The sequence below is a fragment of the Salmo trutta genome, chromosome 13 (assembly GCF_901001165.1).
Source record: "Salmo trutta chromosome 13, fSalTru1.1, whole genome shotgun sequence".
Taxonomy (NCBI): Eukaryota; Metazoa; Chordata; class Actinopteri; order Salmoniformes; family Salmonidae; genus Salmo; species Salmo trutta.
The window spans coordinates 27,839,301-27,863,045 of NC_042969.1; the positions used below are offsets into that span (position 1 = coordinate 27,839,301).

At 44.3% G+C, this 23,745-nt stretch overlaps 1 protein-coding gene across 3 annotated transcripts; it reads right to left on the reverse strand.

Moving 5' to 3' along the window:
* Positions 1 to 740: 740 nt before the first annotated feature.
* On the reverse strand, positions 741 to 20,822 carry LOC115205585 (N-terminal kinase-like protein). 3 transcript variants are annotated; one of them, XM_029771726.1, is made up of 20 exons: positions 20,205 to 20,822; positions 19,897 to 20,021; positions 19,502 to 19,805; positions 18,521 to 18,661; positions 18,061 to 18,183; positions 17,269 to 17,489; positions 17,050 to 17,140; positions 16,733 to 16,888; positions 16,445 to 16,603; positions 15,927 to 16,034; positions 15,695 to 15,808; positions 15,362 to 15,517; positions 7,165 to 7,353; positions 5,987 to 6,062; positions 4,374 to 4,583; positions 3,367 to 3,512; positions 3,118 to 3,213; positions 2,427 to 2,732; positions 2,148 to 2,226; positions 741 to 2,008 (listed from the first exon to the last, which is right to left on the reverse strand). In XM_029771726.1, exons 3-20 carry the CDS (start codon positions 19,607 to 19,609, stop codon positions 1,881 to 1,883), a joined length of 2,607 nt encoding a protein of 868 aa, XP_029627586.1. In that variant the 5' UTR covers positions 19,610 to 19,805; positions 19,897 to 20,021; positions 20,205 to 20,822; the 3' UTR covers positions 741 to 1,880. The 3 variants fall into 3 exon arrangements, with proteins under 3 accessions (XP_029627586.1, XP_029627585.1, XP_029627587.1); XM_029771725.1 differs by having other exon boundaries at positions 19,502 to 20,021; XM_029771727.1 differs by having other exon boundaries at positions 741 to 2,005; positions 19,502 to 20,822.
* Between the last annotated feature and the right edge of the window lie 2,923 nt (positions 20,823 to 23,745).

Genomic DNA, 23,745 nt, shown 5'->3' on the forward strand with positions numbered 1-23,745 from the left:
TGACAGATTTCCTCTTATCCGCTCGTCGTCCCCTTCTGCCATAGTTTGTACATCTCAATTGTCAGTAGAAACCACATTTGTTTAAGCAAGTCAGCCATGTTTTTTTAAAAGGCAGTAAATGAGGCTGAATGAACTGCTTTGCTGCTAAACAAGGCTCCGCTGATAACCAGGTGTAGCAGCGGTAATGATTCACTCCATGGTGCTGAAAAGAAAGCTCTGCTGTTGGGACAGCTTTATGTAGGCCCTAACAGTTTGTCACAGTTATAGTGTTTAGTGTTGTGGCTTTGCTGGCATGCATCTAAAATATTTTGGGGGAGTTTGCCCCACTGGATACATCTAATGCTCCTTATATCGCCTTGAAATGACTGACAAAAATCTAAATCTTTATTCATGAGTATACTAGCAATTTCTAGATGTTGGATTGAAAATATTTAATCTTAACCTGTGTTTGATCTGTAAACTTGTTTGCACATGAATTAAGTTTAAATATATTGATAATGAATAAACTGAACCTGGTCATTTTAGATTAGTTGATCTGGTCTTGACATGCTCTGTATTGTAAGTTTGTACATTTTCAATAAACATTATTTGGTCTGTAGGTTTGTGGTCTGATTAACATACTTCTCTTAGTAAACAGAAACTGCTCTGTTGTCCCACAAGGAATTTTCCAGTGGATTTGGATGTTGGCAGAAGTAGAAATTGTTCTGAATATATATTTGTAAAACAGTTCACACCCTTTCGCATAACACTTTGTCATGGTTTTATTTGGGGAATTGTTCATAGTACACAAGATTCCATCTCTATAAAACAACGCATCTGATTTCACTGGACTTCCCTCCCTCGCCACCCAGAACATGTTTAAAAATCACAGTTCATCTGACCACCTAACCCCAGTAAACAGTGCTGCCATCAAATAAAAGGCACAAACAGAACCTTCTCTTTCCCTTGACCCACCCAACACTACCAATCTGACAAGATAGTTGATGGGCAGAATTCTTGCACTTTATGATTTGATTTTAAATAGCTAAGTGTGACTCCATAAATATATAGGAGGAATCTACAGGTAAAATTGCATGATAACACCGTCCATGCTGAATACGAAGGCTTCAAGTCAGTCAACCCACCACCACTAATGATAACTGATTGGCTCCGAGGGGATGTAGGCCAGGTGTAATTATTCATCTGCGTACAGTGAGGTACCGTTAATCAACAGAGACACATTCAGTTGGCAAACGAAGATCGAAATATCATGAATAGACTTGACATGATCCCTTATTCTATGTGAGAGGAATGTTTGTTCTACATAACATATTTCTATCAGACTGTTACACAACATTGTGCCCTGCTGAATGTGTCCCAGCATTACCCTTCAGGGAAGTACTGTATGCCATCTGGTAGGTCACTCATATACAGACCCACGCATGCAGACTATCAGTCTTATTTCTGCAGTGTGACTGACAGCTTATCTAAAACATTCATAACCCATTTATGCGTATATGTGAACATTCAGCATATACACATTTTATATCAATATAATAAAAAAAAAACGTTTTCAGACAAATGCACCAACTATGTACATTTCTTTACATCTTTGTTTTTATATAAAAACAATATTTGCGTTGTAATGTGAATGCAATGTTTAAACCCCGTAATAGTCTGGATGAGACATGTCTCAGCCTCTGGCACTCTGATCCCCTCTCAGCCAATGAGCAGGTTGCACAGTCGTCAAGTTCACAGTGTCTCTTCTTCAATCTTTTTTTCATTATGGAATGTTGAACCTTCCATACATTCCACCCCCTCTGTGGGAGTCAGGGGAAAGTCATCATAGCACTCGGTCTGCTTCGCTTCCTGTCTTCCGCCAGCCCTCCTCTTCCTTCCAGTCAGTCCAATTTCCGAGCACCCAGTTTGAGAGGACCCTTCGCTGCCTTGCGTTCTGCCCGTTTGGCCTCCAGTTCTTTCCTCCTCTCCTCACGTTTCTTCTTGGCCAGCTCTGCCTTGCTTAGGCCTGCTTAGGAAACAAAAAGAGACAGCTGTTATCATTTGACTTGAGCCTTATAACATGAATAACATCTCATTAAAAGGACTCCCTGGTTTCAGATCATTGAGAGAGATGCAGTATAGAAAGGTTAGAGCAGGTTGAGACTCACCTTGACTTCCGTCCACAGACTCCCAGCTCTCCTCGGCTCCCCAGTCTCCAGCAGGCTCTGCACTCCAGCCATCACCAGCCTAGCATGAACCAGAAAACACATGCACAGCGCACATTAAAACATGCATTGCCCTTCCATTTCCACCTCAAATGTTCCCCCACTTATCAACACATAACTTCTACCTCCACTTCGACAAGCCTGTTTGTCAGTTCTTCAAAACACAAAGCCTACTCCTGTCAAATGTTTATTTATAAAGCCCCCCCCCCCTCCTCTCTTCACCGTAGTAATGGGGGTCGGCATTGCTCTCTGAGACACGTTGGCAAGGAAGTCCGTCTGCGTGGCTCCCTTACTGTCCCAGTCATACTCGCTGGCTAACCGAACCCCCTCCGGCAGAGCAGCACTCTTAGTGGCCGGAGCAGTCGTTCCCTCCTCCTCCCAGTCATTTCCCCACGCCTCCTCTCCTGGTGAACTCTGACCCTGGCCGTCAGCCTCCTTCTCATTGGACCAGCTGTCATCGGCATCCCAGCCCGAGCTGCTCCAATCAGAGCTCTGCTTTTTCACTGCCTCAGAAGTTGCTAGACCCACCTGGATGGAGACAGCAATGAATGAATATTACCCATGAAGTTTCAGCACTCACACGGTTTTAAATCATGGACCATTGTTCAGTAGGTTGGAACTTTCAGGAAATTGCAGACAGGAATGTATTTACAAATTAGTAATTTAGCAGATGCTCTTATCCAGAGAGAAGACAGCTATGCGAGACAACCACATCTCTCAGTCATAGTAAGTACATTTTTCCTCAATTAAGTATATATATCTCAACAAAGCCAGAGCTAGTAAGAAAAGACAAGTGTGAGTGTTACTTACTTTACAGAAATAGCATGACTATGCAATGTGCCATTATCTTTGACTATTTAAACATTCTGCCTCCCTGAATAACCCTCTGGTCTAAATAAAACCAGATACGTACTCCTCTTAAACTGGCCTTCTTTTTGACAGAAGACATTCCTGACCAATCAGAAGAGTTCCAGTCATCTGGGTCTGCTGCCTGTACCTTCTCTGGGTCCTGTGGGGGGGAGAGAGAGCGAGAGTAGGTGAATGAGTTAACTGATCAAATAGAAGATGCCTCTCCAATACAAACATCACTGTTTCCCATGTTCCATGACAGTTGACGTCCCAACTGTCAAATCCCACCCCAAAACCATTCCATGTCAATTACCTCCAAACTTCCCCAATCCTCGTCATCCCACCGGTCTCCGATTGGCTCCTCGTTCTTTTCTGTCACCTTAGGAGAGTCTGATTGGGTAGCAAGGCCAGAAGCAATGGGTAGAGTCATGGAGACCGGCAGTGGTTTAACTTCAGAGCCTGGAGGAATGAGGAGAACGGTGAGGTGAAAGGTGGATGTAAATAGCGGATGCCATTAACTGACGGATACAGCTTTGCCGGCTCTTCCTATGTTTCTATGGGGGATGCCACCCTTATGTATAGAATGACCAAAAATCTAATCAAAATGTTATTTGTCACATGTGCCAAATACAACAGGTGTAGACCTTACTGTGAAATGCTTACTTACAAGCCCTTAACCAACAATGCAGTTAAGAAAATAGAGTTAAGAAAATATTTACTAAATAAACTAAAGTAAAAAACGTTTTAAAAAGTTAGAATAAAACAACAATAACGAGGCTATATACAGGGGGTACCAGTACAATGTGCGGGGGTACAGATTAGGCGAGGTAATTTGTACATGTAGGGAACGGTAAAGCGACTACGCATAGATAATAAACAGCAAGTAGCAGCAGTGTAAAAACAAGTGTGGGGGGGGGGTCAATGCAAATAGTCTGGATGGCCATTTGATTAACAGTCTTATGGCTTGAAGTTGTTAAGGAGCCTTTTGGACCTAGACTTGGCGCTCCGGTACCGCTTGCCGTGCGGTAGCAGAGAGAACAGTCTACGACTTGGGTGACTGGAGTCTGACAATTTTTTGGGACACCGCCTAGTATATAGGTCCTGGATGGCAGGAAACTTGATGTACTAGGCTGTAGGCACTACCCTCTGTAGCGCCTTACGGTCGGATGCTGAGCAGTTGCCATACCAGGCAGTGATGCAACCAGTCAGGATGTTCTCAATGGTGCAGCTGTATAACATTGAGGATCTGGGGACCCATGCCAAATCAAACAGAAACATATCTAAGATCTGAGTAATCCTGCAAATAAGTTAGTTCCTTACCCCCGGGTACTCCATCTATCGCAGAGTTCCCGGCACAAGGAGATGCAGTACCACCACCACCAACAGGGGTGTTCTCGGCCGGGCTGCCGCCCTCTGTCCCCGGGCCGGTCCGGATGAGCTTGGAGGTCAGAGAGGACACCCCCGTCACTGCCCAGCCTGCCCAACTGGCCGCTGCCCCAGCCGGCTGGGCTGATGACATCACATCCTTTTCTAGGTTGAGAAGGAGATAAGTAATATTAGACACTCAAAGGCTGCAAAAAGATTCCTTATAAGGGATAGTTTGGGATTTTGGCAATGAAGGAAGTTACAGGTATACCACATGACCAAGAGTGTGGACAGCTGCTCGTCAAACATCTCATTCCAAACTCATGGGTATTAATATGGAGTTGATCCCCCCTACTATAACAGCCTTCTGGGAAGGCTTTCCACTAGATGTTGGAACATTGCTGCAGGGACTTGCTATCAGCCACAAGAGCATTAGTGAGGTCGGGCACTGATGTTGGGCGATTAGGCCTGGCTCGTAGTCAGCGTTCCAATTCATCCCAAAGGTGTTCGATGGGGTTGAGATCAAGGTAGTCAATTTCTTCCACACCGATCTCGACAAACCATTTCTGTATGGACCTCGCTTTGTGCACGGGGGCATTGTCATTCTGAAACAGGAAAGGACCTTCCCCAAACTTGCCATCTAGTTGGAAGCAAAGAATCATCTAGAATGTTGTATACTGTGGCGCCAAGATTTCCCCTTCACTGGAACTAAGGGTTCTAGCCCGAACCATGAAAAACAGCCCCAGACCATTATTCCTCCTCCAAACTTTACAGTTGGCACTAAGTAGCGTTCTCCTGGCATCCGCCAAACCCAGACTCATCCATCGGACTGCCAGATGGTGAAGCGTGATTCATCACTCCAGAGAACGCGTTTCCACTGCTCCAGAGTCCAATGACGGCAAGCTTTACACCACTCCAGTCGCCGCTTGGCATTGCGCATGGTGATCTTAAGCTTGTGTGCGGCTGCTCGGCCATTTGAAACCAATTTCGTGAAGCTCCTAGACGTATCCACTTCACAATAACAGCACTTACAGTTGATCGGGGCAGCTCTAACATGGCAGAAATTTGACGAACTGACTTGTAGGAACGGTGGCATCCTTTGATGGTGCCACGTTGAAGTCACTGAGCTCTTCAGTAAGGCCATTCTACTGCAAATGTTTGTCTATGGAGATCGCATGGCTGTGTGCTTGATTTTAAAACCCTTGTAATCAACAGGTGTGGCTGAAATAGTCAAATCCACTAATTTGAAGGGGTGTCCACATACATTTGTGTGTCTGTGTGTTACATATTTATATAGTGTAGTTTTGCGAGCAAATGATACCGAGCTTAGCGCAATGACTGGAAGTCCTTGGGTACAGCTAACGCTAGTTAGCATTGGCTCACAAAACTACCTCTAATTACTTCATACTGGACACAGAGAAAAAAAATGTATCCACGAGATCATCGGACTCTGGGGAAGCAGATAAAGGACTTCATTGCCAACATTCCGTACTATCCCTTTAATGTGAGATCAGTGCTTGAGGCTTTGTTGTCTTTGGCGACCTGGAGGTTTGCGATTGGGTACAGACCTATTTCAGCCAGCTTGGTTGGATCTTCAGAAACAGTCTCCAGCTTCGTCAAGAAACTCTTTATGGCTTTAAATGCCTGAGGGACAGAAAAAGAACAATGTTTCACAAGCTAGGTTTCTATCCAAATTGGCAACAAATTTTCATGCGAATATATATATAAATACAAAAATAAAAAAATAAAATAAATCAATAAATGTAAAAAAAAAAAAGGCATTAAATACAATTATGCTAATTTTCTCACCAGATATGCGTTTCCACAAAATGTACTTGTTGTGACCAAAAGTGTGTGATAACGTAGCGCACATAAAAATAACTTTTGCATTTAATTCCCATAAAAATACAAAGTTAAAATGGATTTCCATCGCAATCAACTCTACTGATGGTTTCGGCAACAGAAATGTTGCGCTATATAGCTAAATATACCCACTCTGGTGTTGGCACTGCCCTCTAGCTGGCACTGCCCTCTAGCTGGCACTGCCCTCTAGCTGGCACTGCCCTCTAGCTGGCACTGCCCTCTAGCTGGCACTGCCCTCTAGCGAACTGCTTGCAGACACAGTGCAGGTATACCCTACATGATGACATTATTATGGACAAAGGAGCAAAATCATTTTTTGCTTGTCAAATGGAAGCCAAGCGTCGATCATGTCACCAGAATAAGACCCTGGATATTTATTGGAAAGGAGCATCAAGCTCATCACGTTGTACTGTCACCACCCTGTGAAGTTCATCATTACTTATTTCATCTGTAGCCTAACAAACTGCATGCTTTCTCCAGTTGTAGTGGGAGGACCACACAACATATCATCTCGTGATGATAAGTTTACTTCCATATGTTGGTTATTATATCAATATTTGCGCATAAAAGCGTTTCCACTGCCATTTCTCGCATAATACATTTTACAGACACAAAAAGATCCCACCTTGTCTAGCGTATTTTGTTTTTTCGACATTTGGAAAGTTTACTGCCCGTCGTGGCATTTTTTATACTTCACGCTCATAAAAAGGTTGGATGGAACCTTCTTACAGATGGAATGTTGCAATGTGAAATGAGAGAGTAGGTAAAAACAGATTTTCATATGCAGATGGAGTGTTCAGGGTGAAATATTTCTAAACATAATGCAAGCTAAATGTACTAGTGCAGTTATTTCAATGTGTAAGGTGTTTGTAGTGCTTCTCACCTGATCTCTAACGTTCTTGTCAGGGTCAACAGTGAGGGTACAGAGTGTTGGTAGTACCCGTGCTGCACTCTCTGTCACACTGTAGTAGTTGTGGGTCGCTGCAAAGCCCAGAACCCCGGCCGCCCGAGAGGCGGGAAAGGGGTCCTTAGTGGCCCGAGAGAACGCCGAGATCAACACTCGTTGCCGTGTCTGTGGAGGAAAGGAGAGAGGTATGAATAAGACCACGAACGAGGGGGGAGAGTGAGAGCGAGAAAGGGGGAGACGGGAAGAGAAAGGGGGAGAGAGAGAGCAAGGAGCGAGCTAAACAGAGAGCGCGCGAGAGAGAGTTGCTCAACATGCTCTGCTCACACCTACAGTAATGGTCCGAACCTAAACCACACTAGACAGTAAGTAAAAGCTTCATTTTCCAATCTCATGCTGGAATATACAAGGCCTGAGGTCATCTGCCTTTGGACTAAAGAGCAAGAACCCAGACTTCAAAGAAATTGGAAATACAGACATTGTCATCCCACAAGAAACATGGAAAAGAGGAGACGGACTCACGCGTTGCCCTCTAGGTTACAGAGAGCTGGTAGTCCCATCCCCCAAACTACCAGGTGTGAAACAGGGAAGAGACTCAAGGGGTATGTTAATTTGGTAGAGCAGACCTATCCCACTCTATTCAATTAGTCAAAACAGGAACAAATGAATAAGGAAATGATCTCAACAGAGAAAAATGTCCTCATGTGTGCTACCTATATCCCCCCTACAGTATCCATGTACTTTAACGATGACAGCTTCTCCATCCTAGAGGGGGAGATCAACCATTTCCAGGCCCAGGGACATGTACTGGTCTGTGGCGAACTACATGCCAGAACACAACACCCTCAGCACACAGGGGGACAAACACCTACCTGGAGGTGACAGCATTCCCTCCCTAATATGCCCTCCTAGACACAACTATGACAAGCATGGAGCTCTGTCGCACGCTGGGTCTGTACATAGTCAATGGTAGGCTTCAAGGGGACTTCTATGGTAGGTACACCTATATCTCATCTCTTGGCAGTAGTACTGTACACTACTTTATCACTGACCTCAACCCAGAGTCTCTCAGAACGTTCAGTCAGCCCACTGACACCCCTTCTCATGCTTTTTTGATAAGAAAACAAAAAAAAAGCTCGACTCTGGCATGAGGGTCTGCTATACAAATTGATGGAAAGGAGTGTTGGGGGAAAAACATACCACTTTATAAAACAACATGTATACAACAAGTGCACAGTTAAAATTGGTAACAAAAAAAAACATTTATTTCCACAGGGCCGTGGGTTGAGACAGGGAGTGAGCTTGAACCCCACTTTCTTCAACATACTGTACAGTTGAAGTCGGAAGTTTTCATACACCTTAGCCAAATACATTTAAGCAAAGTTTTTCAGTTCCTGACATTTAATCCTAGTACAAATTCCATGTCTTAGGTCAGTTAGGATCATCACTATTTTAAGAATGTAAAATGTCAGAATAATAGTAGAGAGAATGTTTCATTTCAGCTTTTATTTCTATCATCACATTCCCAGTGGGTCAGTAGTTAACATACACTCAATTAGTATTTGGTAGCATTGCCTTTAAATTGTTTAACTTGGGTCAAACGTTTTGGGTAGCCTTCCACAAGCTTCCCGCAATAAGTTGGGTGAATTTTGGCCCATTCCTCCTGACAGAGCTGGTGTAACTGAGTCAGGTTTGTAGGCCTCCTTGCTCACACATGCTTTTTCAGTTCTGCCCACAAATGTTCTATAGGGTTGAAGTCAGGACTTTGTGAAGGCCACTCCAATACCTTGACTTTGTTGTCCTGGATAGGGAGTGTCGTTGCACAGCTATTTTCAGGTCTCTCCAGAAATGTTCGATCAAGTTCAAGTCCGGGCTCTGTTTGGGCCACTCAAGGACATTCTGAGACTTGTCCCAAAGCCAGTTCTGCATTGTCTTGGCTGTGTGCTTACGGTCATTGTCCTGTTGGAAGGTGAACCTTCGCCCCAGTCTAAGGTCCTCAGCACGTTTTCATAAAGGATCTCTGTACTTTGCTCCATACATCTTTCCCTTGATCCTGACTAGCCTCCCAGTCCCTTCTGCTGAAAGACATCCCCACAGCATGATGCTGCCTTCACCGTAGAGAAGGTATTGGCCAAGTGATGAGCGGTGCCTGGTTTCCTCCAGACGTGACGCTTGGCATTCAGGCCAAAGAGTTCAATCTTGGTTTCATCAGACCAGAGAATCTGGCAAACTCCAAGTGGGATGTCATGTGCCTTTTACTGAGGAGTGCCTTCCCCAGATCTGTGCCTCGACACAATCCTGTCTCTGAGCTCTACGGACAATTCCTTCGATCTCATGGCTTGGTTTTTGCTCTGACATGCACTCTAAAACAATGCACCCTAAAAAAAAAAATCCAGGCCTTTTGTGGCCAGTGGCCGTAGTGCCCTTCTCCCTGAGTGCTCCATCACGTGGTTGGGTCTTTCACACAGGCTACAAGTGAAGACAGACACAACTGTGCATGTCCTTGTCGAATTACGAGGTGCATATTGAAGATTTTGGAAGAACTGTACACATTTACTTTTGGTCAGCCAACAGATGAGTAGGCCTAACGAACAGTTTAACAGCAAAAGCACTAGCATATGTCAATCTACTCTCCTCCATAGTACAAAGGTCGACCTATTCTATTCTGAGCGATAAATAAATATTCCAAACCGTTTGGGACAGTTGTGGGATGCGATAGATCCCAAATTATTACAACCACTAGCATAAAAAAAATTATGTTTACGCAATGTGGCTGACGCAACAGATCTGAACGTTAATCTTAAAATGTTGAAACTATTCTAATATTTCTTCACCTTATAAGAGCAGCAATGCACATTTGGTAGTAGTCTAAGTGCAAATGGTCAATTAGCAGAAAACACCATTATTAAAAGTGACCGCAAATGCAATTATGCATGTAATACTTTTATAATAAAGGTGCATTTTTATGGTGAAAATCCATCTTCCCCAAACTTTAAACTCACGCGGTGCTTATGTTAGGCTCTACACCCCTTGTAAAGTGGATTAATGTTCTTAATTTTAAGAAGTTATTTGGCCACTTTAGTTGTGATACAAACATATAGGCCTATGGGCTAGGTTACATGAGGTGTGCGACTATGATTCGAAAAAGTTGCAAAAAAGGCTTGGTTTCTTATGCTGGGCATCATTCACAAGTGATATATACACTGCTCAAAAAAATAAAGGGAACACTAAAACAACACATCCTAGATCTGAATGAATTAAATAATCTTATTAAATACTTTTCTTTACATAGTTGAATGTGCTGACAACAAAATCACACAAAAATAATCAATGGAAATCCAATTTATCAACCCATGGAGGTCTGGATTTGGAGTCACACTCAAAATTAAAGTGGAAAACCACACTACAGGCTGATCCAACTTTGATGTAATGTCCTTAAAACTAGTCAGTCAAAATGAGGCTCAGTAGTGTGTGTGGCCTCCACGTGCCTGTATGACCTCCCTACAACGCCTGGGCATGCTCCTGATGAGGTGGCGGATGGTCTCCTGAGGGATCTCCTCCCAGACCTGGACTAAAGCATCCGCCAACTCCTGGACAGTCTGTGGTGCAACGTGGCGTTGGTGGATGGAGCGAGACATGATGTCCCAGATGTGCTCAATTGGATTCAGGTCTGGGGAACGGGCGGGCCAGTCCATAGCATCAATGCCTTCCTCTTGCAGGAACTGCTGACACACTCCAGCCACATGAGGTCTAGCATTGTCTTGCATTAGGAGGAACCCAGGGCCAACCGCACCAGCATATGGTCTCACAAGGGGTCTGAGGATCTCATCTCGGTACCTAATGGCAGTCAGGCTACCTCTGGCGAGCACATGGAGGGCTGTGCGGCCCCCCAAAGAAATGCTACCCCACACCATGACTGACCCACCGCCAAACCGGTCATGCTGGAGGATGTTGCAGGCAGCAGAACGTTCTCCACGGCATCTCCAGACTCTGTCACGTGCTCAGTGTGAACCTGCTTTCATCTGTGAAGAGCACAGGGCGCCAGTGGCGAATTTGCCAATCTTGGTGTTCTCTGGCAAATGCCAAACGTCCTGCACAGTGTTGGGCTGTAAGCACAACCCCCACCTGTGGACGTCGGGCCCTCATACCACCCTCATGGAGTCTGTTTCTGACCGTTTGAGCAGACACATGCACATTTGTGGCCTGCTGGAGGTCATTTTGCAGGGCTCTGGCAGTGCTTCTCCTGCTCTTCCTTGCACAAAGGCGGAGGTAGCGGTCCTGCTGCTGGGTTGTTGCCCTCCTTCAGCCTCCTCCACGTCTCCTGATGTACTGGCCTGTCTCCTGGTAGCGCCTCCATGCTCTGGACACTACGCTGACAGACACAGCAAACCTTCTTGCCACAGCTCACATTGATGTGCCATCCTGGATGAGCTGCACTACCTGAGCCACTTGTGTGGGTTGTAAACTCCATCTCATGCTACCACTAGAGTGAAAGCACCGCCAGCATTCAAAAGTGACCAAAACATCAGCCAGGAAGCATAGGAACTGAGAAGTGGTCTGTGGTCACCACCTGCAGAACCACTCCTTTATTGGGGGTGTCTTGCTAATTGCCTATAATTTCCACCTGTTGTCTATTCCATTTGCACAACAGCATGTCAAATTTATTGTCAATCAGTGTTGCTTCCAAAGTGGACAGTTTGATTTCACAGAAGTGTGATTGACTTGGAGTTACATTGTGTTGTTTAAGTGTTCCCTTTATTTTTTTGAGCAGTGTAATTCACAAGTGATAGGCTATATATTCTTGATTTAATCTTGTCTTTACATATATTATTTAGTGTATGTGTGAAATTAACTTGGATTTAGAATGGACCATTATCCTGCACAACAGGGGCAACTGGAAAAAATACATGTCATCAATGCACTTAAATTGCGAATGGAGGACGCTTTCCCGTGGTTTATTTTAATGCCAGCCTGGTTGGTTATATTTACAACAGGAATATAGCCTGTGCTTAATATTAGGAAAGCTGATTAATAAATATAGTAGGCCTAGCCTATAGAAAACTGATCTTCTTGTAACTAGAGGCCATCACTCTGTTTTCTCACGCATAGCCTATTGAAATGTTGCGCAACAAATCAAATCACATTTTATTGCCCACATATATATTAGCAGATGTTAATGCAAGTGTAGCGAAATGATTGTGCTTCTAGTTCCGACAGTGCAGTAATATCTAACAAGTAATCTAACAATTTCCCAACAACTACCTAATACACACAAATCTAAAAAGTGGTGAATGAGAATATGTACATATAATTATATGGATGAGCGATGACCGAGCACCATAGGCAAGGTGCAATAGATGGTATAAAATACAGTATATACATATGAGTAATCTAAGATATGTAAACATTATTAAAGTGGCATTGTTTAAAGTGACTAGTGATCCATTTATTAAAGTGGCCAGTGATTGGGTCTCAATGCAGGCAGCAGCCTCTCTGTGTTAGTGATGGCTATTTAACAGTCTGATGGCCTTGAGATAGAAGCTGTTTTTCAATCTCTCGGTCCCAGCTTTGATGCACCTGTACTGACCTGGCCTTCTGGGTGGTAGTGGTGTGAACAGGCAGTGGCTCGGGTGGTTGTTATCCTTGATGATCTTTTTAGCCTTCCTGTGACGTCAGGTGATGTAGGTGTCATGGAGGGCAGGTAGTTTGCCCCCGGTGATGCGTTGTGCAGACCGCAACAACCTCTGGAGAGCCTTGAGGTTGAGGGCGCTGCAGTTGCCATACTAGGCGGTGATACAGCCTGACAGGATGCTCTCGATTGTGCATCTATAAAAGTTAGTCAGGGTTTTGGGTGACAAGCCAAATTTATTCAGCCTCCTGAGGTTGAAGAGGCGCTATTGCGCCTTCTTCACCACAATGTCTGTGTGGGTGGACCATTTCAGTTTAACTCTGATGTGTATACCGAGGAACTTAAAACTTTCCACCTTCTCCACTGCTGTCTCATCAATGTGGATAGGCGGGTGCTCCCTCTGCTGTTTCCTGAAGTCCATGATCATGTCCTTTGTTTTGTTGACGCTGAGTGAGAGGTTGTTTTCCTGACACCACACTCCGAGTGCCCTCAGCTCTCATCGTTGTTGGTAATCAAGCCCACTACTGTTGTGTCATCTGCAAACTTGATGACTGAGTTGGAGGCGTGCATGGCCAAGTAGTCATGAGTGAACTGGGAGTACAGGAGGGGGCTGAGCATACACCCTTGTGGGGGCCCAGTGTTGAGGATCAGCAAAGTGGAGATGTTGTTTCCTACCTTCACCACCTGGCGGAGGCCCATCAGAAAGTCCAGGACCCAATTGCACAGGGTGGGGTTGAGACCCAGGGCCTCCAGCTTGATGATGAGCTTGGAGGGCACTATGGTGTTGAATGCTGAGCTGTAGTCAATGAACAGCATTCTTACATAGGTATTCCTCATCCAGATGGGATAGGGCAGTGTGCTGGCGATTGCATCATCTGTGGACCTATTGGGGCGGTATGCAAACTGAAGTGGGTCTAGGGTGGCCGGTAAGGTGGAGGTGGTATGATCCTTGACTAGTCTCTCAAAGCACTTCATGATGACAGAAGTGAGTGCTACAGGGCGGTAGTCACTTAGTTCAGTTATCTTTGCCTTCTTGGGTACAGGAACAATGGTGGCCATCTTGAAGCATATGAGGACAGCAGACTGGGATAGGGAGCGATTGAATATGTCCGTATACACACCAGCCATCTGGTCTGCGCATGCTCTGAGGACGCGGCTAGAGATGCCGCCTGGGCCAGCAGCCTCGCGAGGGTTAACACGTTTAAAGGTTTTACTCATGCCGGCCACGGAGAAGGAGCGTAGTCCTTGTTAGCGGGCCGTGACAGTGGCACTGTGTTATCATCAAAGTGGACAAAGAAGGTGTTTAGTTTGTCTGGAAGCGTGACGGTGTCCGTAACGTGGCTGGTTTTCCTTTTGTAGTCCGTGATTTCCTGTAGACCCTGTCACATACGTCTCGTGTCTGAGCCGTTGAATTGCGACTCCACTTTGTCCCTGTACCGGCATTTCGCTTGTTCAATTGCCTTGCGGAGGGAATAACTACACTGTTTATATTCAGCCATATTCCCAGACCTCTTTCCATGGTTAAATGCAGTGCTTCGCGCTTTCAGTTTTGTGCAAATGCTGCCATCCATCCATGGTTTCTGGTTAGGGTAGGTTTTAATAGTCACAATCTCCAATGCACGTTCTTTATAAACTCACTCACCGAATCTGCGCATAGATCGATGTTGTTCTCTGAGGCTGACCGGAACATATCCCAGTCCACGTGATCAAAACGACATGAGCTCTCATGAAGTGTTTGATTAGATTTTCGACTACATTTGCATTGATGTCAGAGCGATTTAGAGGGACAATAGATTGCTGAGTACCAGGCAGTTAGCAAGTTTGGTTGGCTACCAATGACCAGCAGCAGTATCAGAGCTTGGAGAAGCCTAACTACCGTGACTAAACTGTCACGTGGAATTTGACTGCCTTCATGACTCGTGACTGCCTGTGTGGCGGTAATACGGTCACCGCAACAACCCTAGTCCTGGGGCCCTGTTCACAAACAGACCCCACAGAGCCCCAGGACAGCAACACAATTAGACCCAACCAAATCATAAGAAAACAAAAAAATTATTCCTTGACACATTGGAAAGAATTTACGAAAAATCTGAGCAAACTAGAATGCTATTTGGCCCTAAACAGAGAGTACACTGTGGCAGAATACCTGACCACTGTGACTGACCCGAACTTAATTAAGGATAGCTTTGACTATGTACAGACTCCGTGAGCATAGCCTTGTAGGCAGACCTGGCTCTCAAGAGAAGACAGGCTATGTGCACACTGCCCACAAAATGAGGTGGAAACTGAGCCGCACTTCCTAACCTCCTGCCAAATGTATGACCATATTAGAGACACATATTTCCCTCAGATTACACAGACGCACAAATTTGAAAACAAATCAAATTTTGATAAACCATATCTATTGGGTGAAATACCATAGTGTGCCATCACAACAGCAAGATTTGTTGCCACAAGAAAAGGACAACCAGTGAAGAACAAACACCATTGTAAATAAACCATTCTATCTAAAGACCTATGGAGAGAGAGAGAAAGCAGGTGAGTTACCCCAGCGTTGAGGTAGGGGGCGATCTTTCCCAGGCACACGGTGGTGTTGCAGCGGATTGGTCCCTGCTCGTCTCTCGCCTGCAGCCGTGCAAAGTGCCTCATCAGCTCCTGATTCAGATTGCTCTCATTCAGCTTGGGAGCCAGCAGCAGCATGGACTGGGAGAAGGAGAGAAAAGAAAGAGGCATAAAAACCATTTAACAACAAGAACAGACCTTTGGGAACACCATTAACCACAGGGAAGGTACACTTTCAGTTACACTTGAATAAAGGAGTGAGTGAAGCCACCTGGTCTTGTGAGCATAAGTCTGACAGAGTTGGTGAGCCAGTTATACCTTGACAGTCTGTTCTCTGATGGCTGGGTTTGTGTCTGTGAAACCGTGAACGACATGAGGGAAGATCTGCGAGTTCACCGCTGCATCGTTTAGATACTGAACAAACTGCTCCATCTGAAGGAAAGAGAGATGAGGACGGGGTTGGAAAGAGGAATAAAACATGGGTTCTGCAGCAAACACTCATTCTGGTGTAATGGCCGCCTCTGTACTCTGACGTGTTGGTACACTGTACCTGTTGAAGCAGTCGTATCCTCATGGCCCGGTCTGTAGAGGAGAACATCTTCACAATGACAGGAATGATCTTCTGCTGGTACTCCTCCGGAGATAGGAACTTCCCCACCTGACAGACACAGAAAGAACGAGACATAGAAAAAGGAGTGATTTTCTGCCCTCTCTGGATCGTGAGGTGGGTTAGTGGTCTGTTGACATCCCCTTGGTGGCGTGGGGGGCTGCGCTTTGGAAAAGTGGGTGGGGTTATATTCTGCCTGGTTATCTGTTGTGTCAACTACTGATGTAAAAAAAGGCTTTACAAAATACATTTGATTGATTGGAGGGTGGGAGATGATTAGTTGCCAAAAGCATGTTTCCCCATGAAGAAATGCCTTTAAAAGCCGTTTCTAATGATTATGCTTTACATAGATATGACATAGTTTTCCGACTTCTGCATAACAGAGAGGAGCAATTAAATGCCAGGCCGGTGATCCATTCTCCTATCTGAATCCCTCCTCTCTGCCTCCACAGCACACATACCTTAAACAGAGGTGTGAGGACGACAGCACCGGCGTTGCCAAACTCAAAGGCAGTGAGTAGCTGTGGCAGCACCTTGTGCTTACAGAAGTCCTCTGGGAATGAGTCCAGGTTCTCACTCAGGTCCTGAAAGAACTGCTGCTTCTCTGCTGGGTCTTTGATCTGGATCAGATTGAATAGATAAGATAGATTTCACTGAAGAAAATATTTAATCGGTAAGTCAATGAGAGCTGTGTCATCTCTAATGTGTCAAGCTTTTTCTATAGCAGGGATAGGGGTCAGGAATCACACCTGGATCTCCTCTAGGAAAAGGTTGCTCTCAACGAAGCTGTTGCTAAGGAATCCTCCGGGAGCTCTGCAGTTTTGCAGGAAGCGGGCTGGGTTAGGCCGGGCCCTGGCATTGGCCCCCACCAGCTCACAGTAGTGTGGCACCAATGCTTTAGGGATCTGAGGGACAACAAACCATAATACATTTCACATCACTTCCAATTAATTCATGACCTTTGATTTTATTTGACAGGAGGACATTAGAAATACTTTAGGATTTTCTTAAAATGTGTGATGCTCTGGTAAAATGTTAGAAGGTAAAGGGTGGGGGAGGAGGCTACCTTTCCGAGGGAGCGTAGGGAGGAGGCTCGGGGAAGTGGACCATTGAACACTTCCCAGATCAGACAGCCCAGCCGCCACACATCCCCAGCCCTGGAGGACAGAGAGATGGACTCAGACAATACAAGCACTGAACTAAAACCTTTGTATGTGAGATCCCAGGAACACAATTTTTCATGAAATCAGTCTTTCATTCTTAACTCATTCTCTGTCCGCCTCACCATTTCTCTCCACTGTTTGGTGATTCAGGGGCGTCGTATTTGTCCATGTCAGGGTGAACAGCTTTGGCGGAGGGTAGTGATGTGGAGGCGTCCCCGTTCTCTGGGGTCATGTGGTCCAGACCGCCAAGCTTCCATTCTCCGGCTCGGTCCACAAACACAGCCCAGATACCCAGGTTGTTGTGGAGGAGGTGGCAGTCATTCACCAGGAAACTAAGGGCTTTCTACAGGGGGGAAATAGAGTGTCTGAGAGAGAATCAAATAATTCCCCATAACAATGGACAAATTATTTGCCTGAATTTGATTAGGTATAGATTGATATGTAATAAACATGATTTTAAGTGTGGGAAGACTCAGACAGATGCATTCCTTTGAGGAAAGTTAGTCTAGAATTATCTGTTGTAACTGAGTACTGATGCTCTACCTTTGACCTGTTTAACTGCCAGCATCAATGTCTGCCAGTGTTGAATGGTATGGTTAAAGTTTGACCCATTCTGGGCCGGGGACACACTTATAACGTATCAGTGAACCTGTTTGACTCTGTAGCAGCTGATGTGACTTCCTACGAGCCTTTCGGGCTGGTGTTTAGAGAACATTCAGTACTGTGTGATTAATATATAAGTGCCTTCTTAGACAAGATGGAGTCATCTTTCCATTGAGTAAGAAAGAGATTGATAGAGAGGAAGGAGGATAATGGAGTAGAGGTGAAAGAGGATTGAAAAAGGACAAGCAGCACTCAACATAAAGAAACACATCAGGAAATCAGAGCACTCATCTCCCCTCCAGTCTACTGACCACAGTCTGATGCAGGCCCCAGGACACCTCCAGCTCCCCAGAACCCCCCCTCTCTGACTGGGCCTTCAGGTGGGCTGCCAGGGGGGTGACCTGCTCTGTGACCAGGTACAGGCTCTTCTCTGTCTGCAACACACCAGAAAGAGACAACATTAATGCATTCACAATAACATTGTTAAAATGTGCATTAGTCTTTTAAGTATGGTTCTATTATACAGTTAGTACACTAACGACTAGCACACTAGCTACTGCTTCTCTCTAGAAGAGAGACAGGGGAACTAACTGATTCAGTCCTTGATACTCACCACACTCTGCATGAAAAACAATTACAAGAAAAACAAATACAGAAGACTGAGAAAATGGTGACAGAATGATTGTTGTACAATACTGTTGTTTGTCTTTTAAATATCAACTAAATTGTGATGTTATTTGCATTTGCTGTGAAATACACACAGACACACACCTCCAATCCATCTACATAGGCCAGGATGTTGGGATGTCGGAGGGTCTTCATACGTTTGAACGCTGCCTTGGCTAGCTGGGTCTGTTCCTCTGTCCCCGTTGACACCTCGTACACAAACACCGATAGTGGTTCCCCACCCGTCTAAGGAGATGTTAAAATGTGACAATGTCATGATCCATCATTAGTATGAGAAGAGATGTCATTGTGATTTAGGGGAGATTAAGTTACAGTCTCCCTGATGAGGCCAGAACTCAATCACAGGAGTGGTGTTGTTCGATCCTGTTCCTTGCAATAAGGGTTGTTGTCATGTCACCATACAATTTGTCTCAGTCAACTAGCTACCTATTTAAGGTGAAACACAACACGACACCTACACAAGTACGTCAAAGGTTCCACCATTGCATCTGCATGACATTGAACAATAAGTAAAAGGAACAAACAACGCTAAGCGGAACCTTTGACAAATTAGCCGATAACGTTAGCAGTTAGCTAACAGTCAAAACAAGAATGACAGTGTGCTAACGACATCATTATTTGTCGTGACAGTTTGTCGAAATACATTTTGCATGAGCATGTAACGTTAACTAGCTGACGTTTCTAGCTCGTTATAGGTGACACCAGTGGCTAGATAGCTAACGTTCGCTAGCTAATAACTGTAGCAGAGATTGACGTGGCGATAATACGTGTCCCTGCATAAACAAAACATAGCCAACATGAACTATGCTAGCCTACAAGTAACCTTCGCTAACCGTGCTGTTTTAACTAGGCGATAAATATCTGGACAACGCCATCTATATAGTAGACCTACATCGTGATAATCATGTATGGCAATTTAACACTCAATTTCATCCCATAAATAAGAATGGTGTCCTGCCTTGAACTCAGTCATAGCTAGCTAGCGAGGCCTTGCCTTGTATCAGCTAGCTAGCAAGCTAACAAGACATCTGTCAAATATATTTCTGCCCCCACTATTGTATTTACCTTTCGCTTGCCCCGATGCAGTGTCCATATTCCGGACGTGTCTTGAGTGTCCGGTAAAATTTCATAATTAAAGTCTTTGACTGGATCCCGAGCGAAAAAGGACCACATCGCTCCTACATCAAGCAAACAACTACGTAGCTATGGCGAACCGCAGCCTGCTAGCAAGCTAGCTACTCCGGATAGATCAGATCCTTCCCTGTCGTTGATTCCACCACTGGGGGGGAAGCAGAGTGCCAGACTGGCGAGTGTTCTTCTTCTTCTATAGTATTTTGGCGATCACACAATTTAATGTGCATCCCGCCACCTATTTTTTTTTATAAATAAAAAATGTTGGTTAAAAATAAACAGATCTGATCCCTACAGTCTCAAGGGAAACCTGGGATGGCGTGTCTTACCGGCGTCAGTACCCCTTGCCAGTATTTCGATGTAAAATCCTTCAGTCCCATAAACCTTTCTACTGCAGCCACAATAATGTCTTGTTTCTTCGACTTCTTTGAGACTTGTGCTGTACAGTTTCTAACTGTGGAAATGAACTCAACAAAATCAATTTATAACACACAGGGTATCTTTTGTTTGGCAGCTAACATTTACCACAGGCTGTGGTGTATCAACTACCATCTCTTCACTAACATTACTTGTTTTCCCAATTATTTTAATCGCCCCCGTTTAGGGAATTCGATTGACCGCTCCAACTTTTGTTTACCTCAATTTACCCTTACAGGGCACTCCAGGAACTCAGGATCATGATCCCCACTACAATTGCGACGCCGTCGTCCTTCTACACACCTGTCTCCAGTATACTCTGTTCGTCTGCACCCACAATTCTTACACTGCAGTGGTTTGGGGACGAAAGCTCTTACTGCGTATGTTACATAAACAAGCTTCACATGTGTAGGTATTTGCTCTTTATAAAACAACAGGACCGCCAGAGTTTCTTATTTTTCTCCATTCACCCAGCGGGTCATACGCCAGTCACCAATCACACCAGGAATTCTCTTCAGGTATTCAACCTGAACATCCGTCTTCACCCCTGAGATTATCCCTTTGAAGGGTATTCTGCTCCGAAATTCAAAACACAACACCTCTGTTGTCCGGGTTCATTTGAGGCCCACTGGGCGGTGCACAACGGTCCCAGCGTCATTCGGGTTAGGCCGTTATTCTAAAGAAGAATTTGCTCTTAACTGACTTGCCTAGTTAAATAAATAAAGGTTACATAAAAAATAAAAACATGTGGGAGACCCATTTGAGGTGTCGAAAATGGTGAAGAATGCGCTTGGAAGCACAGTAGTAATAATAATGTAACGACCCTGGGTTTATAAGCGCGGATATCGACTCTGCCGCTCGAGCATAATTTTGGGGCACAGTCGATAGCACGCTGGACTTCGGGCTAGAAGGTCGAGGGTTCGAGGCCTGCTCCCTGCCTGTTTCATTACATAATAACGACAATACATTTTTTTTTAATGAGTACTCTATGCGAAAAAGATAGTTCAAATATATAAGTCAACATGAGTACATATCCATAATCACAGTGAACTGTTATAATAATAGGAGGGAAAAAATGTATAATAATATGACTGAATGTGCCTCCATGAAGAATCCCCTCCCCAATAGGTCCCTTCGCCCTCAATAGGACACCTCCGCCATCCCCATCAGCCTCCCCCCACCCCTTAAAACCACAATAATGATAGTAATAATAGAAATTAAAATAAAAAAAGATATATACCAAGATATATATACAGTACATATACATAAACATATTCACAGGACACTCAACTTATCTATTTTCCTACATCAGATACACAGGTGACATTTCCATCTGGATGACATCACATAAACAGAGAAGCTCTTCATCCCGAGGGAACGCCTGCCCATTCGCAGATGTTAGATAATCCCCGATGATCACATGTCATTTACATTCCAGCCCTTGTCAGCTCCAGATTTGACTACTTCACCTCACACCCTGCTGGAATCCCTGCATTCTCAGATTCCCCTCTGTTATTAATCTCTATATTGTAATCAATAAAGTGTTTCAAAATGCTGTACTTTTATTAACATATATGTTCATTCCTGAGAGAGAAGGTGTTTAATATCTCCAGATGGGTGTGTGGTGCCCTTCCTCACCCATGTTGACAAGATGTTACTTCTTGTGGGGTCTTTGCCTTGAAAGTAAGTATGAGAGCATAAGTAATGTACAATTAACCTACTGAAAGAATACAGACTAAAAGGCATGACCATAGTAAAAGTCAACGTGACCACTGAGTCACAGTAATCTCCTTATGCACTCAGGACATGTATTGGTAGTATTCAACTCGCCACTGGCTTGCTGCTCAGGGCTCTATTGGCCTTCTAACCACTAACATCAATGCAACTGAAAATCACAAACACTTATCAAAACAGTATCGTACTTTTAAAACTCACCTCACTGCGATTGATCAATTTGAAGAAAGTTCAACAGGTTGAAAACAAGTGGAAAACATTGTCATTGCGGCTGTTGTTTCAAAGCCTAACAATGAAATGGACAGCGTTTTCTAAGGTTATTAATTCAAAACACCCATATGCATATTAGATCTTATGCATATGCACAGGCCTATAGTGGCTTGCGAAAGTATTCACCCCCCTTGGCATGTTTCCTATTTTGTTGCCTTACAACCTGGAATTCAAATAGATTTTTGGGGGGTTTGTATCATTTGATTTACACACCATGCCTACCACTTGAAGATGCAAAGAAATAAGACCAAAAAACGGAAAACTTGAGCGTGCACAAATACTCACCCCCCCAAAGTCAGTACTTTGTAGAGCCACCTTCTGCAGATTACAGCTCAAGTCTCTTGGGGTATGTCTAAAAGCTTGGCACATCTAGCCACTGGGATTCTGCCCATTCTTCAAGGCAAAACAGCTCCAGCTCCTTCAAGTTGGATGGGTTCCGCTGGTGTACAGCAATCTTTAAGTCATACCACAGATTCTCAATTGGATTTAAGTCTGGGCTTTGACTAGGCCATTCCAAGATATTTAAATGCTTCCCCTTAAAACCTGTTTAGGATAGGAGGCAGTATTTTTACGGCTGGATAAAAAACGTACCCGATTTAATCTGGTTATTACTCCTGCCCAGAAACTAGAATATGCATATAATTAGTAGATGTGGGTAGAAAACACCCTAAAGTTTCTAAAACTGTTTGAATGGTGTCTGTGAGTATAACAGAACTCATATGGCAGGCCAAAACCTGAGAAGATTCCATACAGGAAGTGCCCTCTCTGACCATTTCTTGTCCTTCTATAGCCTCTTTATGGAAAATAGAGGATCTCTGCTGTATCGTGACATTTTCTAAGGCTCCCATAGGCTCTCAGAAGGCGCCAGAACGGGGAATGATGACTCTGCAGTCCCTGGGCGAAAAACAGTAGGGCATTTGGAAAGTGGTCGATCTGAGAACAATGACACGGGTGCGCGCGTGCATGTGAAGAGTCCATTTTACATTTTCAGTGTTTGAACGAAAACAAGGTCTCCCGGTCGGAATATTATCGCTATTTTACGAGAAAAATCGCATAAAAATTGATTTTAAACAGCGTTTGACATGCTTCGAAGTACGGTAATGGAATATTTTGAATTTTTTTGTCACGATACGCGCCGGCGCGTCACCCTTCGGATAGTGTCTTGAACGCAAGAACAAACGCAGCTATTTGGATATAACTATGGATTATTTGGAACCAAAACAACATTGGGTGTTGAAGTAGAAGTCCTGGGAGTGCATTCTGACGAAGAACAGCAAAGGTAATCCAATTTTTCTTATAGTAAATCTGAGTTTGATGAGTGCCAAACTTGGTGGGTGTCAAAATAGCTAGCCATGATGGCCGGGCTATCTACTCAGAATATTGCAAAATGTGCTTTCACCGAAAAGCTATTTTAAAATCGGACACCGCGATTGCATAAAGGAGTTCTGTATCTATAATTCTTAAAATAATTGTTATGTTTTGTGTGAACGTTTATCGTGAGTAATTTAGTAAATTCACCGGATGTTTTCGTGGGTATGCTAGTTCTGAACGTCACATGCTAACGTAAAAAGCTGGTTTTTGATATAAATATGAACTTGATTGATCAAAACATGCATGTATTGTATAACATAATGTCCTAGGAGTGTCATCTGATGAAGATCAAAGGTTAGTGCTGCATTTAGCTGTGGTTTTGGTTTTTGTGACATTATATGCTAGCTTGAAAAATGGGTGTGTGATTATTTCTGGCTGGGTACTCT

Coding starts and splice junctions, on each gene's coding strand:
- LOC115205585 (XM_029771726.1), bottom strand. CDS start 19,609: ATGTGGTCCTTTTTCGCTCGGGATCCAGTCAAAGACTTTAATTATGAA. Junction 7,354..15,361: donor CCCCCTACCTCAACGCTGGG/GTAACTCACCTG, acceptor TTTCCTCCACAG/ACACGGCAACGAGTGTTGAT. Junction 3,214..3,366: donor AGGATTGGGGAAGTTTGGAG/GTAATTGACATG, acceptor TCCCCCCCACAG/GACCCAGAGAAGGTACAGGC.